Genomic DNA, 14719 nt, shown 5'->3' on the forward strand with positions numbered 1-14719 from the left:
GAGGGAAAAAGGCGCACGAAAGTGGCAGGCAGATGAAGACAAAACACGGCATAATAATACTTTTACGTTTTGCAATCTACAAAGGTTTGCACTTTGAGAATCAACTTGTGAGAACTGTGACTAATGTTCATGTGTGTGGGGAAAACAGTGTATAAAGTGCGTGGCGAGGGGCTAGTTATTCTGAGAACCCCTGCTGCAATAAATGAGGGACCACTGTATATACTTTCTCTGACAATATGACTATTGTTTTCAACCTGTTAACATTTAATACTGTCTTGATAGAACCAACTGATTCTGCAGCAGAGCATCCCCTGTTGCTTCTCCGGGCTCCCAGTCCCTGAGCTCCTGCTGCTGCACCCACAGGTATGCAATTGTAGCATCAGATGTACAGGAAGCACTGATGAACGGCGAGGACGTCCTTAACGCCGCTGCTCTGCTCTCCACAGTAAATAGAGAAGGGAGACTCTCTCTTCAAACACTAGCTCGACAGCTGCCATCTAGCAAAGATACCGGTCTGGCACAACTTCCTCCCACATTCCTCCTACATTTCTGGTTCACGTACGTCAAAATATGCATTTCTGAGGCGCGATGGATTTTTCTTGGACACGCAAATGTGCACGCGTCAAATTAGGGGCGTTTTCGCTCGCGTCTATCGTGTTCGGTGTGAACACACCGTTAGACTTCACCTCTCTGGGAACATCTCAGGCCCTCCACACCTGGGAGGGCCTATCTCCTCCCGCCACACTCCCTGCCGGTGGCTGATACCCTCAACCATCGGTGTTTCTCGATGTTCGGGGCTGGGCACTCAGGTATGCACTGACTCACGTCTGGTGGTTGCTTGGCAGAGGCCTGGCACCCATGGCCCCTTCCGGAAATTTGGGTGCCCTCGGGCCTCGGGGTCCGGGGCTCAGACTGCTCTGGCGCCCGGATCTCCTCCGTGCTTGCTTCATCAGATAGTTACATGGGGAAACCTTTTGAATACAAGCATGCTCGTGCTCACAGGCGTGCACAGATACACACTATATCTTCCTTGGCTGCTGTCTCAAAGCATACCGTGCGTTGTCAGGCTTGTGTCCGGCTCAAGAACATTCAATATTTATTATTTACTTTTACTTATCTAGGTTGTTGCTGTAGTCTCCCTACTGTGTTGTTTTCCTGCTGCTTGTTTTTTTTTCTTCCAGTAGGTGATTCAGTGGACTTTTAATATCTTCTCTCACTCCCTCTTTCCCTGTTTTTCATTAACTTCTCTGGTCTACGTCTTTCCCTTTCCTATCCTCCAGTCAAGTCTGTTCTATTTGTAATAACGGTTAGAGTGAATTGTTAAATGTTGTCATTTCTATGCTTGCCAACTCTGATGAAAAGGATTCCACTGTCCTTCCTCCCCAGATTCTCGAGGTTCTGGGTGGGGGGCTGTAACGTTTTATTGCAGATACATCCTGTCTGGAGGAGCTGCTTCTTTTTGATGTAAGCTTCCTGCGTTTATGACCCTTTGGTCAGCAGGAGGTCTGCACACACACACACACACAACACACACACACACACACACACACAACACACACACACACACACACAAACACACACACACACACACACACACACACAACACAACACACACACACACACACACACACACACACACACACACACACACACACACACACACACACACACACACACAACACACACATATACATAAAATGCTTTGTCTTAGAACCAAGTGGGCGTTGCTTTCCTATGACGTGTTTTGTGTGAACTGTCTCTCAATAAAAAGGTAGCAGGAGGAGGTCAGAGTTGGGGTCATTTTCGTGGCGGACACAGACGAGGCCTCCCTTGCGCAAATAATCCATCGATCGACTGTCTCGTTTTCTTCATGATGAATAACTCTCTAGAATTAGCGGGGCTTGTGGAAACACAGACCCAACAATAACTTAAAAGTTAAACAAAAAATAAATAAATAAAAAACAATAACAAAGATGAATCAAGTGGACCAATAATGATCTACTTGGAAAAAATACAGTATATCCATTGGGCATTTTTCTTGGCCTTCAGGCATTAATTGTGATTGCTACAGTGCCGAACAGGACAGGCAAAAAAAAAAAAAGGAAGAAGAAAGAAAAGAAAACCCACAAGTAGAGCTGACAGGGGCAGATGGCGAGCCACACACACCGGCACAATTGTCCCGCCAAGCACAGCAGCAAAGCTCAAACAGAACGACCGAAAAAGAAATGTATCAAGGTGCTGCCTGACTGAGACTGTGGTGGGACATTTAGAGAGCTGTGCATAAATGAATGCTGCAAAACTAAATGAACTGAAGTAATACTGTAAACAAGCGTGGACCAAACTTTCTCCTCAGTGATGTGAGAGAATAAGAAAGTCACACAGCAAATCATCACTGAAACTTATTGGTCCTGAATGACTGGACTCAGTTTCTCACACTTCTTTTTTTTTTACCAAATTATTACAACTTTGCGTGTGTAATATTACAATCATAAGTAGTAGTAGTAGTAGTAGTAGTATCAGTACCATGGATGATCTCGAGCTGCTGCACGTGGTTCAGGTTGTCGAGCGCTGACATCAGAGGGTCGTCTTCCTGTCGTCTCTGCTCACTGTTCTTTCCTTTGTTTTCGTAGGCGAGGACTGTGTCTGACTCGTCCAACAGGAAGGACAGACCAGCTTCAAGCAGGCGCAGCTAAGCACACAGGTCGGTCCGCCAGGCGAGAAATAAATAAATAAATAAATAAATAAATCTCTTCAGTAAAATCTCATTATATATCAATCAGAGCATGCTCAGACACACTAAACACAGACACAGTACCTGGCACATTCTGCAGGAGCAGAGTTTGGAACGCCACGGTGAAGGCCAGAACACAGCTCCTGATTGGACTCTTTTCTGACCAATTACCTGCAGCTCCTTCAGTCTGCACCTCGGCTCCACTTCCTCACGGCTCCGCTTGCAGCTAGGCTCAATGGCATCATCAACCTGCCAGATTTTGGATTATTGATTAATCAACCCTGATCAGTGAGTGTGATGCAAACTGCTGTGACCCCCTCACCTCTTCTTCTTTGATGGGAATGGTGGGCTTTTTTGCCGTTTCCTCCTTCACCTCCGCTGCTCCACCCGGTACTAAAACAGGAAGTGCATCACACACACAAACATAGACACACAGGAAGTGCACAACATGTGTATGACAGTATGTTTGTGCCAGGTTAGTACTGTAAGATAACAGGACGCTTTACCTGCTAGGTGCGAAGCGTAGGTCCAGAGAAACGAGTGTGTTTTCATACAGGACTCGCAGATCATCTCCTGAAGCTCCACGCAGTCTGGAACCACACAGCCCAGGTGCTGCAACAATATACAGGTACAAGAGTCAGGAGATCTTGATGCATTCTCAATCATCCAGGAAAGTAAATCTCCAAAAGTTAATTCTGTTCATCTGGACGAAGCGTTTTGTGGGAGAAACGTTTTGTCACTCATCCAAGTGACTTCTTCAGTCTCAGCTGACTGCAGTTTTCCCCAATCTTATAAACAATATGTAACCCAGTTCCTAAAATCATCTCAAACAAAAAGAGAAATTAAAACATTTAATGTTCATTGTTCTGTTCTTACTGTCCCTGTTAATGAAAGTGAAATGAGATCAAAATATTTATTTAAACGTAGAAGGGACGCAGATTATATATGATATGCTCTGGTCAAACAAGGGTTAAGTTTTCTCAGAGGGTTGATGAGCTCTGATGAGAGCCTATTGTTTTACTCCACTCCTCGCATGTCAGCCAATCGGTGAAGCTCTAGGCAGCTCTTGTCCCTCCTTAGTACCAGCTCCCAAGTTTTCAGTCTCTTGCTTCTACAGCCGAACAGAGCAGACGGACTAAAACTTTTGTTATCGGTAAGCTGGAGAAATTAACCTCTAACGAGTTAAAAAAATACCATCTAAACTGATATTTTTCACAAATTATGTATTTGCACTTGTTGTTGTCAAGGGCAGAGCGAAACCGGAAGGTTTACTGAGCTGTGGCTTCACGTAAATGCTGAGCATCCACTCGACGGCGGTAAGCTAAATATGGCTAATCAGACACGTGATGTGCGGAGTGTGGGTACAGTTGTTGCATGTCTCTGAAACGCACTGTTGTTATGCTAGTTACCGTAGATCATTAACTAAGTCATTAACATGTGAAAAGCTGTAAATGGTTAAAGCAGCTAAAAATAACTTTATGAGAGACTTTATCCTACTTCCTGTTTAAATTTTGATGTCAATCGGTTGTTTTACAATACTCAGTATTGAACACTTGGAGGTAATTTTTAGTGTATTTCCACTTGTGCTAGTAGGCCTATGGTACAAGCGGGATTAAGCACGTCTATTTTAGTACTCCTATTTGTGGACTGAGCCCTTGTGTTTACGTGTTATTGAAATTGATTATTTGCACTTTGTTCAATTTCTGATAAGCATTTGCATATTATTCCATTTCTTAAAAGGGGTAATATACTTATTTATTTGTGATTAGATATATATGTACAGTGAGTTATTTTGATGGATGTAATTAATGTTTACAATGAAAGTGAATTATATGGTGACTATAATTCCTGAATGTTTAAAACCTTGTAGATAATCTTTAATGTTACTGCAGGTTACAAATAATTGAATCTTGACACTGTGAAATTTTGGATATTGATACTTTGAACTTTGAAATTTTAATGTTGTACAACGTGACTGAACTGATGATGATTGAATTGATGATAGCTGATCTGAATAGTTGTTACTGCACTGTGACACTACTTTAGTTTAATTTGTGAGAGTTATCCTTAAAGGGCACGTGACATATATTTGGCCATTGTTTATAGGTCAGGTTTTTATATGGGACGAATCAAAAGACCAGGTCAGCGATTCCAGAACCCAGAGTGTTCCAGTGTTCACTGGATGGGGAGCCAACCGAAGATCCTAGGAGACGATATACATATACATACGATATATACGATATACATATACACTATACACTCATTTTCACATTGATGGACTACAATCCTCTACTGTACAAGTAGTACGGTAGGACAGACAATCACACACACACTCCTTGTCGGACGAATTCTATTGGAATACACCTGTTTGTCATGGGCCCCACCGGTACCATTTGGACTTAAAAAAAAGACTAATTCTTTTACTTGTGCACAATTTTATTTAATTCTATTTTTTTGCTACTTCGGGGGAAATTTTTATAGTTGACATTCTGTTAAAACCTGTTGTGATACTGTGTTGTTTACAAATTTATTTTACAAGGCTTAACATCACTAAAGTATTTTTAAAAGCCACACAATTGTGTTTGTCTGGTTTCTCTGTCATTCATGTACCAGAGCTCTAAGAGTTGTTCTCAGTCTTCTGACACTAGCCCAAATTACTCATTACTTTGGTAATTATCCATTGGTAGTTTATGTAACTCCACGTAAGTGCTACAAATACATTTGAATAATGACTGAAACCAGATGAACAGAATCAACTTTTGGAGAAGAGTCAGGAGAGGCACACCAGACAAGTGCAGGAACAGGTAAATTGATGACTCACCCGGCCGTGCAGCCAGTCCTCACACACCACACACTGAATCATCTCATCCTCCACCTGCAGACACAAACAGCTTAAGTAAAGCGAAACCAGCACAGGAGGAGGAGCTAAAACCATCAGGTGAGACATTAACAGGAGTAGTTTAGTTGTTTACAAGAATACCTGCCAGCGCAGGGAACTATTCCGAGAAGTAGGTTTAGCTAACATATCTCAGTTTGTTAATCCCAAGATAAGAGAAACTCTGATTTTTTGTTCCAGACAAAGCATCGACGTTAACTCTGAGTCAGTTACCGTGATAACAGTGAACTAAACCCACTCGCTAGCAGGTTTTCTTCAACAAACTCTGAGTTCCAACTCCTCCCTTCTTGCTGCACCTAAACCAGCTGACTGACACTATGAGTCATTTCCTTACATATAGTAAAAGCTGTCAAAGTGCAAAAAGAAGTTAACTTACAGATTTTGCAAGAACATGAACGAAAAACGTGAAGTTAACGTAACCACATTTGTGTACTAAAGATGAACATTAACAGATTTATTATCAGCTCAGAATAAAATCTATAGCAGCGGTCCCCAACCCCCGGGCCTCGGACTGGTACCGGGCCGCGAGAGTTGAGGCTCAGGTGTGAAATGTATAGTTTTCAGGGTTTTTATCGGTTTTCAGCATTATTTTGTTATCGTTTACTCGGTTTTCCTGGGTCTTTTCACGTGTGTTATGAATAAATCTTTTTTTTTCGGTACCGGTACTAGTTTTATTTTGTTGTATTTATCCGCGACACCTTAAAGGCCGGTCCATGAAAATATTGTCGGGCATAAACCGGTCCGTGGCGCAAAAAAGGTTGGGGACTGCTGATCTATAGCCTCCAACTTGACTTTGTGGATAGTGATGCTGTCAGAATGCCAGTTCCTTTGCTATGTAAATATTTATGGTATGTTAGTAGGGGTGGGTTTTTATAATCGATTTATCGATTAAAATCGATTCTGGCTTGGATAACGTAAAATCGATTCATTAAAATCCTGAATCGATTTTTTAATATTAATTTATTTTGCCCGAAATGCCAGAATCTCAGGTGAAAGATCACAAAATTTCAACAACCACCAAACAGCTAAGACAGTAAATGAGAGCAGGTACACGGCTTCTGCACAAAGACATAAACACACAGCGCGGATCAGAATCAGTGAGATGTCGCCTTTCTCACCTGACGGTCGGGGCTGCAAGCCGACAGCTCGCTGATTCTGATCCGCGGGTCCGCGCTGTGTGTTTATGCCCTTTTTGCGCTGTGCAGTGCCGCTGCATGGGAGTCGGACGCACCTGAGCGGCACCCGCAATCACGCCTCGCCGCCTTAAAGTCTGTGCTCTCTTTGCTGTTGTGTTGTCAGGCTGTGAGCTGAAAAGCTACAGCCGGCTGTATGTGTACAGCAACCGTGTGTGAAAAGTGGTCAATAAAGAGATGCTGAAAAGCATGTTTATGGAAACATCGTCGGGTCTGCCGTGATATGTTTACAATGGAACTTCTGCTCCTGAACCTCTGCGCACAGTGAAGTCACTTTCATCTTTACGCAGGACTGTAAGCTGTCATCTGTGAGGCGTGAGCGGTGTTTGCTTTTAACATGGTTCGTGGTGGAGCTGCTGACATAATGTGGATACAAAAATCCATAATTGGCCTATCTGGGGCTGAAAGTCTCAGTAAATGCACAGCGTTTCGGCGGGTACACCGGCTTCCGCGAGTGTGACGCTTATTTTGAGTGACGAAATTTTAGTGAAAATTTTCATATCCAAATTCAACCAAGCAATAGGTCAATAAGAGGAACATTCTGTTTCATCCTTTCCTTCTTTCAATAACAACGAAATATTAGCTTTATATAGCGTACGGGGAAATGCTTGAGTATGGAAAGAATGCTTAAACATTCTCAATAAAAGCGGGGCCACCTTTTCAGAGTATTTCTTATACAATTCAATGCTAAACCTATCTGGGCCTGGGGACTTTCCATGGGGGAATGACTTAATAGCTTTCGAAACTTCTTCAATAGTAATATCTGGGTTTAAAGCCTCTCGTGCAGCGTCATTCATTTTCGGGAGATCCAGCTTCCCTAACCAATCAGAAATATTGCCCCAAGATTTCGACATAATCTTCATAATATTCTCTATATTGCTCATTAATAGCTTTAGGGCTGATTAAAATTTCGCCTGATCTTGACTTAATTTTGTGTATAGCCCTACTGGCCTGTAAGCCTCTCAGCTGCCGAGAAAGAAGCTTATGGGGCTTATCTCCAAACTCAAAATGCTTCTGTCTGATCCTAAATAGCTGATCTGTTACTTGACTAGATAAAATTGTGTTGTACTCAAACTTCCTTTTAATGATGTCTTGAAACAAAGAGGGACAAGAGGAGGCCTTGTGGTCCTGTTCTAACTGTGTTAATTCAGTTTCTATTTCTAACAGGCGTTTCCGGCGTTCTTTTTTTAATGAAGATTCAAAAGAAATAATTTCTCCTCGCATTACCAGTTTAAAGGATTCCCATAAAATCGAATCAGAAACGTCTTGTTTATCATTAGTTTCCAAGAATTCTGATATTTTAGTTGTCATAAATTGGCAAAAGGATGTCTCAGACAGGACTGATGGGTGAAAACGCCAGTTACCCTGTTGTCCAGGACTAAAGAGGTTGGAGAGTGATCCGAGATCAAGATGTTGTGATAAGTTGAGCATACAACGTTAGACATCAATTTAGAATCAAGCAAAAAATAATCTATTCTGGAGTACGATTTTTTTCACTTGTGAAAAATAAGAGTAATCTCTACCAGTAGGATTACACAGTCTCCAAACATCAACTAGGTTAGTAGAACTCAACATATTATTCAGAACAGTCGAAGCGTTAAACAACTGGGAGGTTTGAGTAGATCTATCCAAGTGTTTATCAAGTACACAATTAAAATTGCCTCCAAAAATTACATGAGTATCAGCGAGACTAGGTAATAAATAAAATATTTGTTGAAAGAAAGCTGGGCTATCAAAATTAGGACCATATAAATTCAATAAAGTAACATGGGTTGCATGAATATGGCCCATCACCAGAACAAATCGACCATTCTGATCACTAACCGTGGACTCATGTCTAAATGGGACTGTTCTTCGGATCAATATAGCCACTTGGGCTAATCAGATTTTTCAGTTGACATTCTCCAGAAGGCCGACTGAAAAATCTGATTAGCCCAGGAGCACCTGAACCTCTCTTTAGTCAGTTTCATTTGCGTTTGAAGAATTTTTAAAGCATTTTTATCTAATAATGGCAGAAATAATGTAACTCTTTATTAGCATTACTATTATTGTTGGAATTACTGAAATAATGAAATGGGCATAAACAGACTTGAGGGCAGATCCACTCTGTAGTCTATTGCCATGGGTAACTAATCTCACAGGTACATCAGTGATCGGTCACATTACAGTTTAATTATTTGATTTAAAACCAGATGTAAAGTTAGGATTCACGCTCATCTAATAAAACCTCAAGTTGTTAAGGTCAAATTAATGAACAAGGACATTATAATAAAATTATATATTTTATAACCAACTTTGTTACACTGATATGATGAGAGTTGCCCAAACTGATTAAAATGACCTTTTTTTCCCCATCCTGTTTTTATAAATAAATATGAGTCAGCACTGACACATGTTCAAATTCCTTTGTCTGCTGGACTGAAATAGCAGCTCTGCTCTCTATTTATCCTTTACCATAGTGAATCATTTGAGGAATTCATTGATGATGGCTGTTTCTACTCACACACATGCGTAACTCAAGAGTCGGCATAGCCAGTTGTTAATTGACTCTGATCAAGATCTGAAAATGAAACTCAGAATGTATTTTTAAACTCAGAGTTTGCCGAACCTGCTTCCTGGAACAGGCCCAGATCAGTAAAGTACTGATTTGTTTTACTCTCTGAGGATGGGTTAAGGTTTTGTGAAGGACATCATCAGGGTGAAGTTTATCACCAGACATTATTCTCTCATTCTCCACCGAGGCACTTCCTTCTTCTTTATGTCATTAACAGTCTTTATTTCTAAATTTCTAAAGGCCTTTAAAACAGACTGCCCTGAGAAAAAAAAAAAGACAAAAATAATTTTTTGGGATTTGAATTTCTCATGTGACACATGTACACACTTACGGTGTTGCGTTTTTTTGGAAAAGTTTTCCCTTTAAAAGAATGTACTATGAAAGAAATGAAGTGGACATGAAGCATGGTTTATCTGAATTTCAGGAGCAGACAGCAACACTTCTAGTCTGATCCAGCTATCATAGCAGTGGTTTCCAAATAGTCTGATTGGTCAGAACCATTTATTTACATAAAAAAAGGGGGTAAAAAAAAGTACGAGTCCAAACAATATTTTCAACAAGCAAAATATTCACATGGATTTGCGTTTGGTGTGCAAAAGCCTTAGGTCACTGAAACGTGCTCATACTGGGTTATAGATCTGTGTATAAGGGTCAGTAGTGGTCTGATTTCTCAGGTGAGAGAGGTTACCTGATCCTCTGGGTCTGGGTACGGTCGGCCGCAGGTGCAGTAAACTCCAAAGAAATTCTGACTGTATTTATTCAGACTGTTTACCTCATCTTTGTCCTGGAAAACAAACACACACACACACACACACACACACACACACACACAGCATCAGTTATCATGGTGATCTGTCTGTGCTCGGAGGTACCTCCTGCTAGTGACTCAGGTCAACGAGGACTCACCGGATGGAGTTTACACTGCAGCTCCGAGAACTTCCCGTTTCCACAGTCACAGCGGAAGTTCCTGCACCAGAATAAGAGACAGTTGTATTGACCACCTCACCGTGTGAACTGATAACTGCAGAAACTGACCAGTAGTTTCTGGTCAGTGACTAACTTATCAATAAAAGCATTGATCACCTCTTAGTGTACAGTTCAAAGAGGTCATGGCCTTCATGACATTTGTAGGAGCACGCCAAACAGATGCCGGCCGCCTCGCTGCCCTTTGGCGTGCAGGTGTTACAGGCATACAGAGCCTGCCGCTTCACATAGCCCTAAGAGAGAGAGAGATGTCTGGTCACATGGTCACCTGAGGTCTGCACTACAAGGAAGGATTTATTCCAGTCCAGGTAACTTCAGAGATAACCCTGAATCTTTTGTACTATAAAGATGGTTCACTTGTTCTTAAGTTGAACCAACTTTTACTTTTTTCTTTTTTTTTTTAATTTACGTATTTACAGATGCTAATTTACAGATTAGAGATTAACAGCTAAGACATCACCACTTACTGACCGATTGGATCTCTGGAAAATTGCATCACTATTGCTAGAAGATTCCTAAGCTTTTTATATATTATGTAACGTCTTTGTGTTTTTCTAATGAGCATCAGTAAATAGATAATAAATAATAGATGGAACTCTATTTTTTATTTTAATTTTCTCTGTTAGCAGCAAACAATTTTCGAACAGTTTCATTGTTCATTAATTAATTTATATCTGATCCTAAAACAGAACACCTACACTGTACCTGCTGACTTCAAATCAGATCTGTACACAGGCTATGCTTGAATTCTATTTTTCTATTTAACCTTTACCCTCTTCAAAAGTTGATTCTGTTCATCTGGACGCTACGTCCAGATGAACAGAATCAACTTTTGGAGATTTACTTACCTGGATGATTGAGAATGCATCAAACCTTTACCCTCAAACCCATAATCAGCAGTAGATGATAGACTGACCCTATCATCGATCATTTTTACAAGAGAGATTTATTTATTTATTTGCCCATGAGTAAGTGTGACAAAGTGGGTGAGAAGACCATTTGTCTATATTCTTAGTTAACATTATTGTTTTGATTTAACCATATTTCATATATAGTCTGCAATAGGCAAACATCTACTACCCCGGGTTTGTTTATGTTTTGCACTTTTACAGATTATATAATATAACATCTTGGTTTAAATCAATTCCTACAAGTTTGTTAAGTTAACATGTTCTTTATTTCAACTGTTAATTTGTATTGTTTAGAACTTACCTTACCTACCTGTCTTCCAGAAACAAAAGGAGGAAATGTAGTTTTAATTCCTCCTTTATACCTTCTGGGTTCATCTGAGGTCACAGGAAGAGACCAAGTGCAGACGGGGAAGAACTCTTATAATTTAATAAAGTTGATTTTAGAGGGTTTATGAAGAAATAGATTTATTGTTGCAATATGTATTGATTACACCACTGAGTTCATGTTGCCAGTAAAGAGGAGTAGTAGAGGTTTGAATATAATCATGTTGATCTTATCTACCTACTGAATGGAATAGTCCAGAGGACAAATTGTTTGGTTATGTGGAGTATTTAAGCAGAAGAACTCAGGTGTTTCAAAAGAAAGGTTCAGGTCAGTGTAGCTATGTGCAGTTTGACCTTAATTTCCGTTGATTTAAGTTCAGTTATGTTTATTTGAGCAGAGTTAATTATAGAGTTGAGTTTCTTATTTGTTTCTTTGTAAATATTGTTTGGGTCACAAAATGGTGAATAAATCACTTGCTACACTAGACAGCATCATCTCCTGCACTTCTTTGACCGCTTAAGTCGAGTCCTCCCACAGTAAGTTTGCTAATAATATTGGTTGAAGCTAAGAGAAGCAGTTAATTGAAAAATAATAGCTGTTTTTAACAGCACCCTCTTCCAGCTGCGCCAAAATGCAACAATTCATTTACTGAAACTCATAACAGAAAGAAAGAAAGGCAAGTAGCCTATGTTCAGAAAAAAAGCCCCAAACACTTTATTTACATAAAAAAAAACAAAAACAAAAAAAAACAGTGATGGGGAGGGAAACAAGGAGAAACTATAACCATGTTTACAGGTTATTTAATAGTCGAGGCGTCGTTTGAAGCTTGGCAATATCCTGAAAGACGCAGGAATAAGTAGTAGGATTTAAGAGTGTAATAACGGACAGAAGATGGCAGCAGTCCATCTACAAGGATGCCAGCTGCCATTAAACGCCAAAGAAGAAGAAGAAGCAGCAGTCTTTGGTATCGTATGTCCAAATTCCGGTATTTGTGTCCAAATTCAGGGGCCACATCCTTCGGAGGTAGCACTTATAGAGACTGACAGACCACATGACTTTCGCGCATTGCATGCCGGGAACTCGTGGCAAAACAATCCAAGTACCGCATCAAATGCAAGCATTTGCAGCACCGCGAAACGTTCATTCTCCGGTTCCAATACATTCTTGCTTTTTCTTTGCCCCCAAAAAGGTATGTACAAAACGAAGGAGAACAATGCCGGTCTACAAAGACAGACTTGATGAAAAGTCAAAGAAAAGATACGAGGAAAAAAATCAAAGGAGTGAAAGGGTCTAGACCCTTACGAGCACACAGAGTGGACAAAAGACGTTAGCAGTGCTGCCCAACTTTCACCACGCTCATATTTATAATTATACAGTTCTTGGAGTGAGTGCATACACTCATGAAGTTTTAGTAACTTCAGGTCACTGCAACAAGCCCAGGTACAGTTTACCGACGGATGGGTACAGGACCTTGAAATGCACCGTGTAGAACGAAAGACCATCGTACGTATCATAAGTTTACCAGTCTCACAAATCGTCTTCATAAATACACATTTGTTAACAGTTTATTAATAGAACCTTTGAGCCCAACGGTAATTAATTAGTAGTGGAAATAATTTCTGGTATACGTTACAGAAATGTAGCAGTGACAATAATATTGTATACTGTAATGCAGTGACTAGTTGATTATCAAAATAATCATTTGTGGCAGCCCTACTGTGAATGATTATATTGCACCACCCAGCAAAAAGTCTCTGCAAATATATCACCTATTGGACTGAAGATTGTCGGCTGGAAAATTTTTACATATGCCCAACCTTAGTGGAGATAGGTTTATCAGTCTGTGGGGATGTTTTGCCAGATGTTTTACTCACCTGAGGATAGGAGCAGTGGTCAGAGTCACTTCCTGCCAGCACAGCTGAAGCTTCTTCCTCTAGCTCCTCGTCTTCCTCCAGAACATCAACCAGAGACACCGTCTGTTCCTCACACATCCTCCTCTGCTCAGGTACACAAATAGGTCACCATGGTGAGGGGCAGAGCAGTAAGAATTACTGGCTAGACACAGATCAATATACAGTTGCTGATACAATAACAGTGATTACCTGTTCCTGATCAGCTGGAGCTGTGACAGTAGAAAATCCTAGAATATTTTATATCCAATCGGTATCGTATGTCCAAATTCCGGTATTTGTGTCCAAATTCAGGGGCCACATCCTTCGGAGGTAGCACTTATAGAGACTGACAGACCACGTGACTTTCGCGCATTGCATGCCGGGAACTCGTGGCAAAACAATCCAAGTACCGTGGTTGCCTTTATTTATTAACAAGACATTATTCAGGTGAAATAATGACACTCAGACAAGTTCTGTTATAATAGCAACGTGCACGGGTGAGCGGCTCTCAGGAGACACTCACACCGAGTGCAGGCGATAGCTCTTTATTTATAAGACACATCGCGTATGCAAATACCTTCATATTCCTTTAATACATGTTCTGTTAAAAACTTCCTGTGACTGAGTGTGTGTACGTGTGTGTGTGGGGTCATATGAGTGTAGTCTAATTTCGGGAACTGCTGTTAGAGATTTAATCTCTTGTGGTTAGGTCTACAACTGCACAAGCAGAAATGCAGCAACAACATTGGCCACATACAGAGTTGACATCATAGGTATGCAGACACTCACCTCAGAGACCAAATCAAGTCAAGTAATTTACAAATGTAAACAGAATAGAATTTCACTGTCTGCCTGGAGATATTAGTCTTAATTAATCATTTGCTCATAGGCGGTCTTTTAACCGATGAGGTTTCTCTTTATCACCCTCCGTCCTGCTATATCGATGATTGATTAGAACAACAAGCCAGTCTTATAGTCGACCTTAATCATACAGAGAATGTGATGATTTTATGCATAATTAAAGTCAGTAATATATCCACAAACACAACAAGCTGAAACTCAGTGAATGCTGCTTGGTTTGCAGTCCTGAATGTCACGGCACAAGCAGGATTCACTGCACTGTTAATGTTAGCTATGTTATATTGCTGCCTCTGTACGTAGTCAGCGAAGTGCGCGTACTACGAAGCGTACGGTCGCTGGATTGGGATACAGCTATAGTCAGGTTCAACTAGG

At 40.7% G+C, this 14719-nt stretch overlaps 1 protein-coding gene across 5 annotated transcripts in view; it reads right to left on the reverse strand.

Moving 5' to 3' along the window:
• Nucleotides 1–14719, reverse strand: part of ubr7 (ubiquitin protein ligase E3 component n-recognin 7) — a 38483-nt gene that overhangs the window by 19113 nt on the left and 4651 nt on the right. For 3 of the 5 annotated variants that reach the window (XM_042216478.1, XM_014330841.2, XM_005951668.3), the window contains exons 2-10: nucleotides 13469–13591; nucleotides 10458–10591; nucleotides 10281–10341; nucleotides 10063–10158; nucleotides 5553–5606; nucleotides 3238–3343; nucleotides 3054–3124; nucleotides 2816–2980; nucleotides 2524–2689 (exon numbers count right to left, since the gene is read on the reverse strand). In XM_042216478.1, the coding sequence (XP_042072412.1) occupies nucleotides 2524–2689; nucleotides 2816–2980; nucleotides 3054–3124; nucleotides 3238–3343; nucleotides 5553–5606; nucleotides 10063–10158; nucleotides 10281–10341; nucleotides 10458–10591; nucleotides 13469–13585 (970 nt within the window). In that variant the 5' untranslated portion in view covers nucleotides 13586–13591. Of the gene's footprint in view, nucleotides 1–2523; nucleotides 2690–2815; nucleotides 2981–3053; nucleotides 3125–3237; nucleotides 3344–5552; nucleotides 5607–10062; nucleotides 10159–10280; nucleotides 10342–10457; nucleotides 10592–13468; nucleotides 13592–13696; nucleotides 13906–14719 lie in introns of all 5 variants that reach the window. The other 2 variants (XM_042216477.1, XM_014330842.2) reach the window with 2 other exon arrangements.

The sequence above is a fragment of the Haplochromis burtoni genome, unplaced genomic scaffold (assembly GCF_018398535.1).
Source record: "Haplochromis burtoni strain Fernald_Lab_line unplaced genomic scaffold, NCSU_Asbu1 Contig_1070, whole genome shotgun sequence".
Taxonomy (NCBI): Eukaryota; Metazoa; Chordata; class Actinopteri; order Cichliformes; family Cichlidae; genus Haplochromis; species Haplochromis burtoni.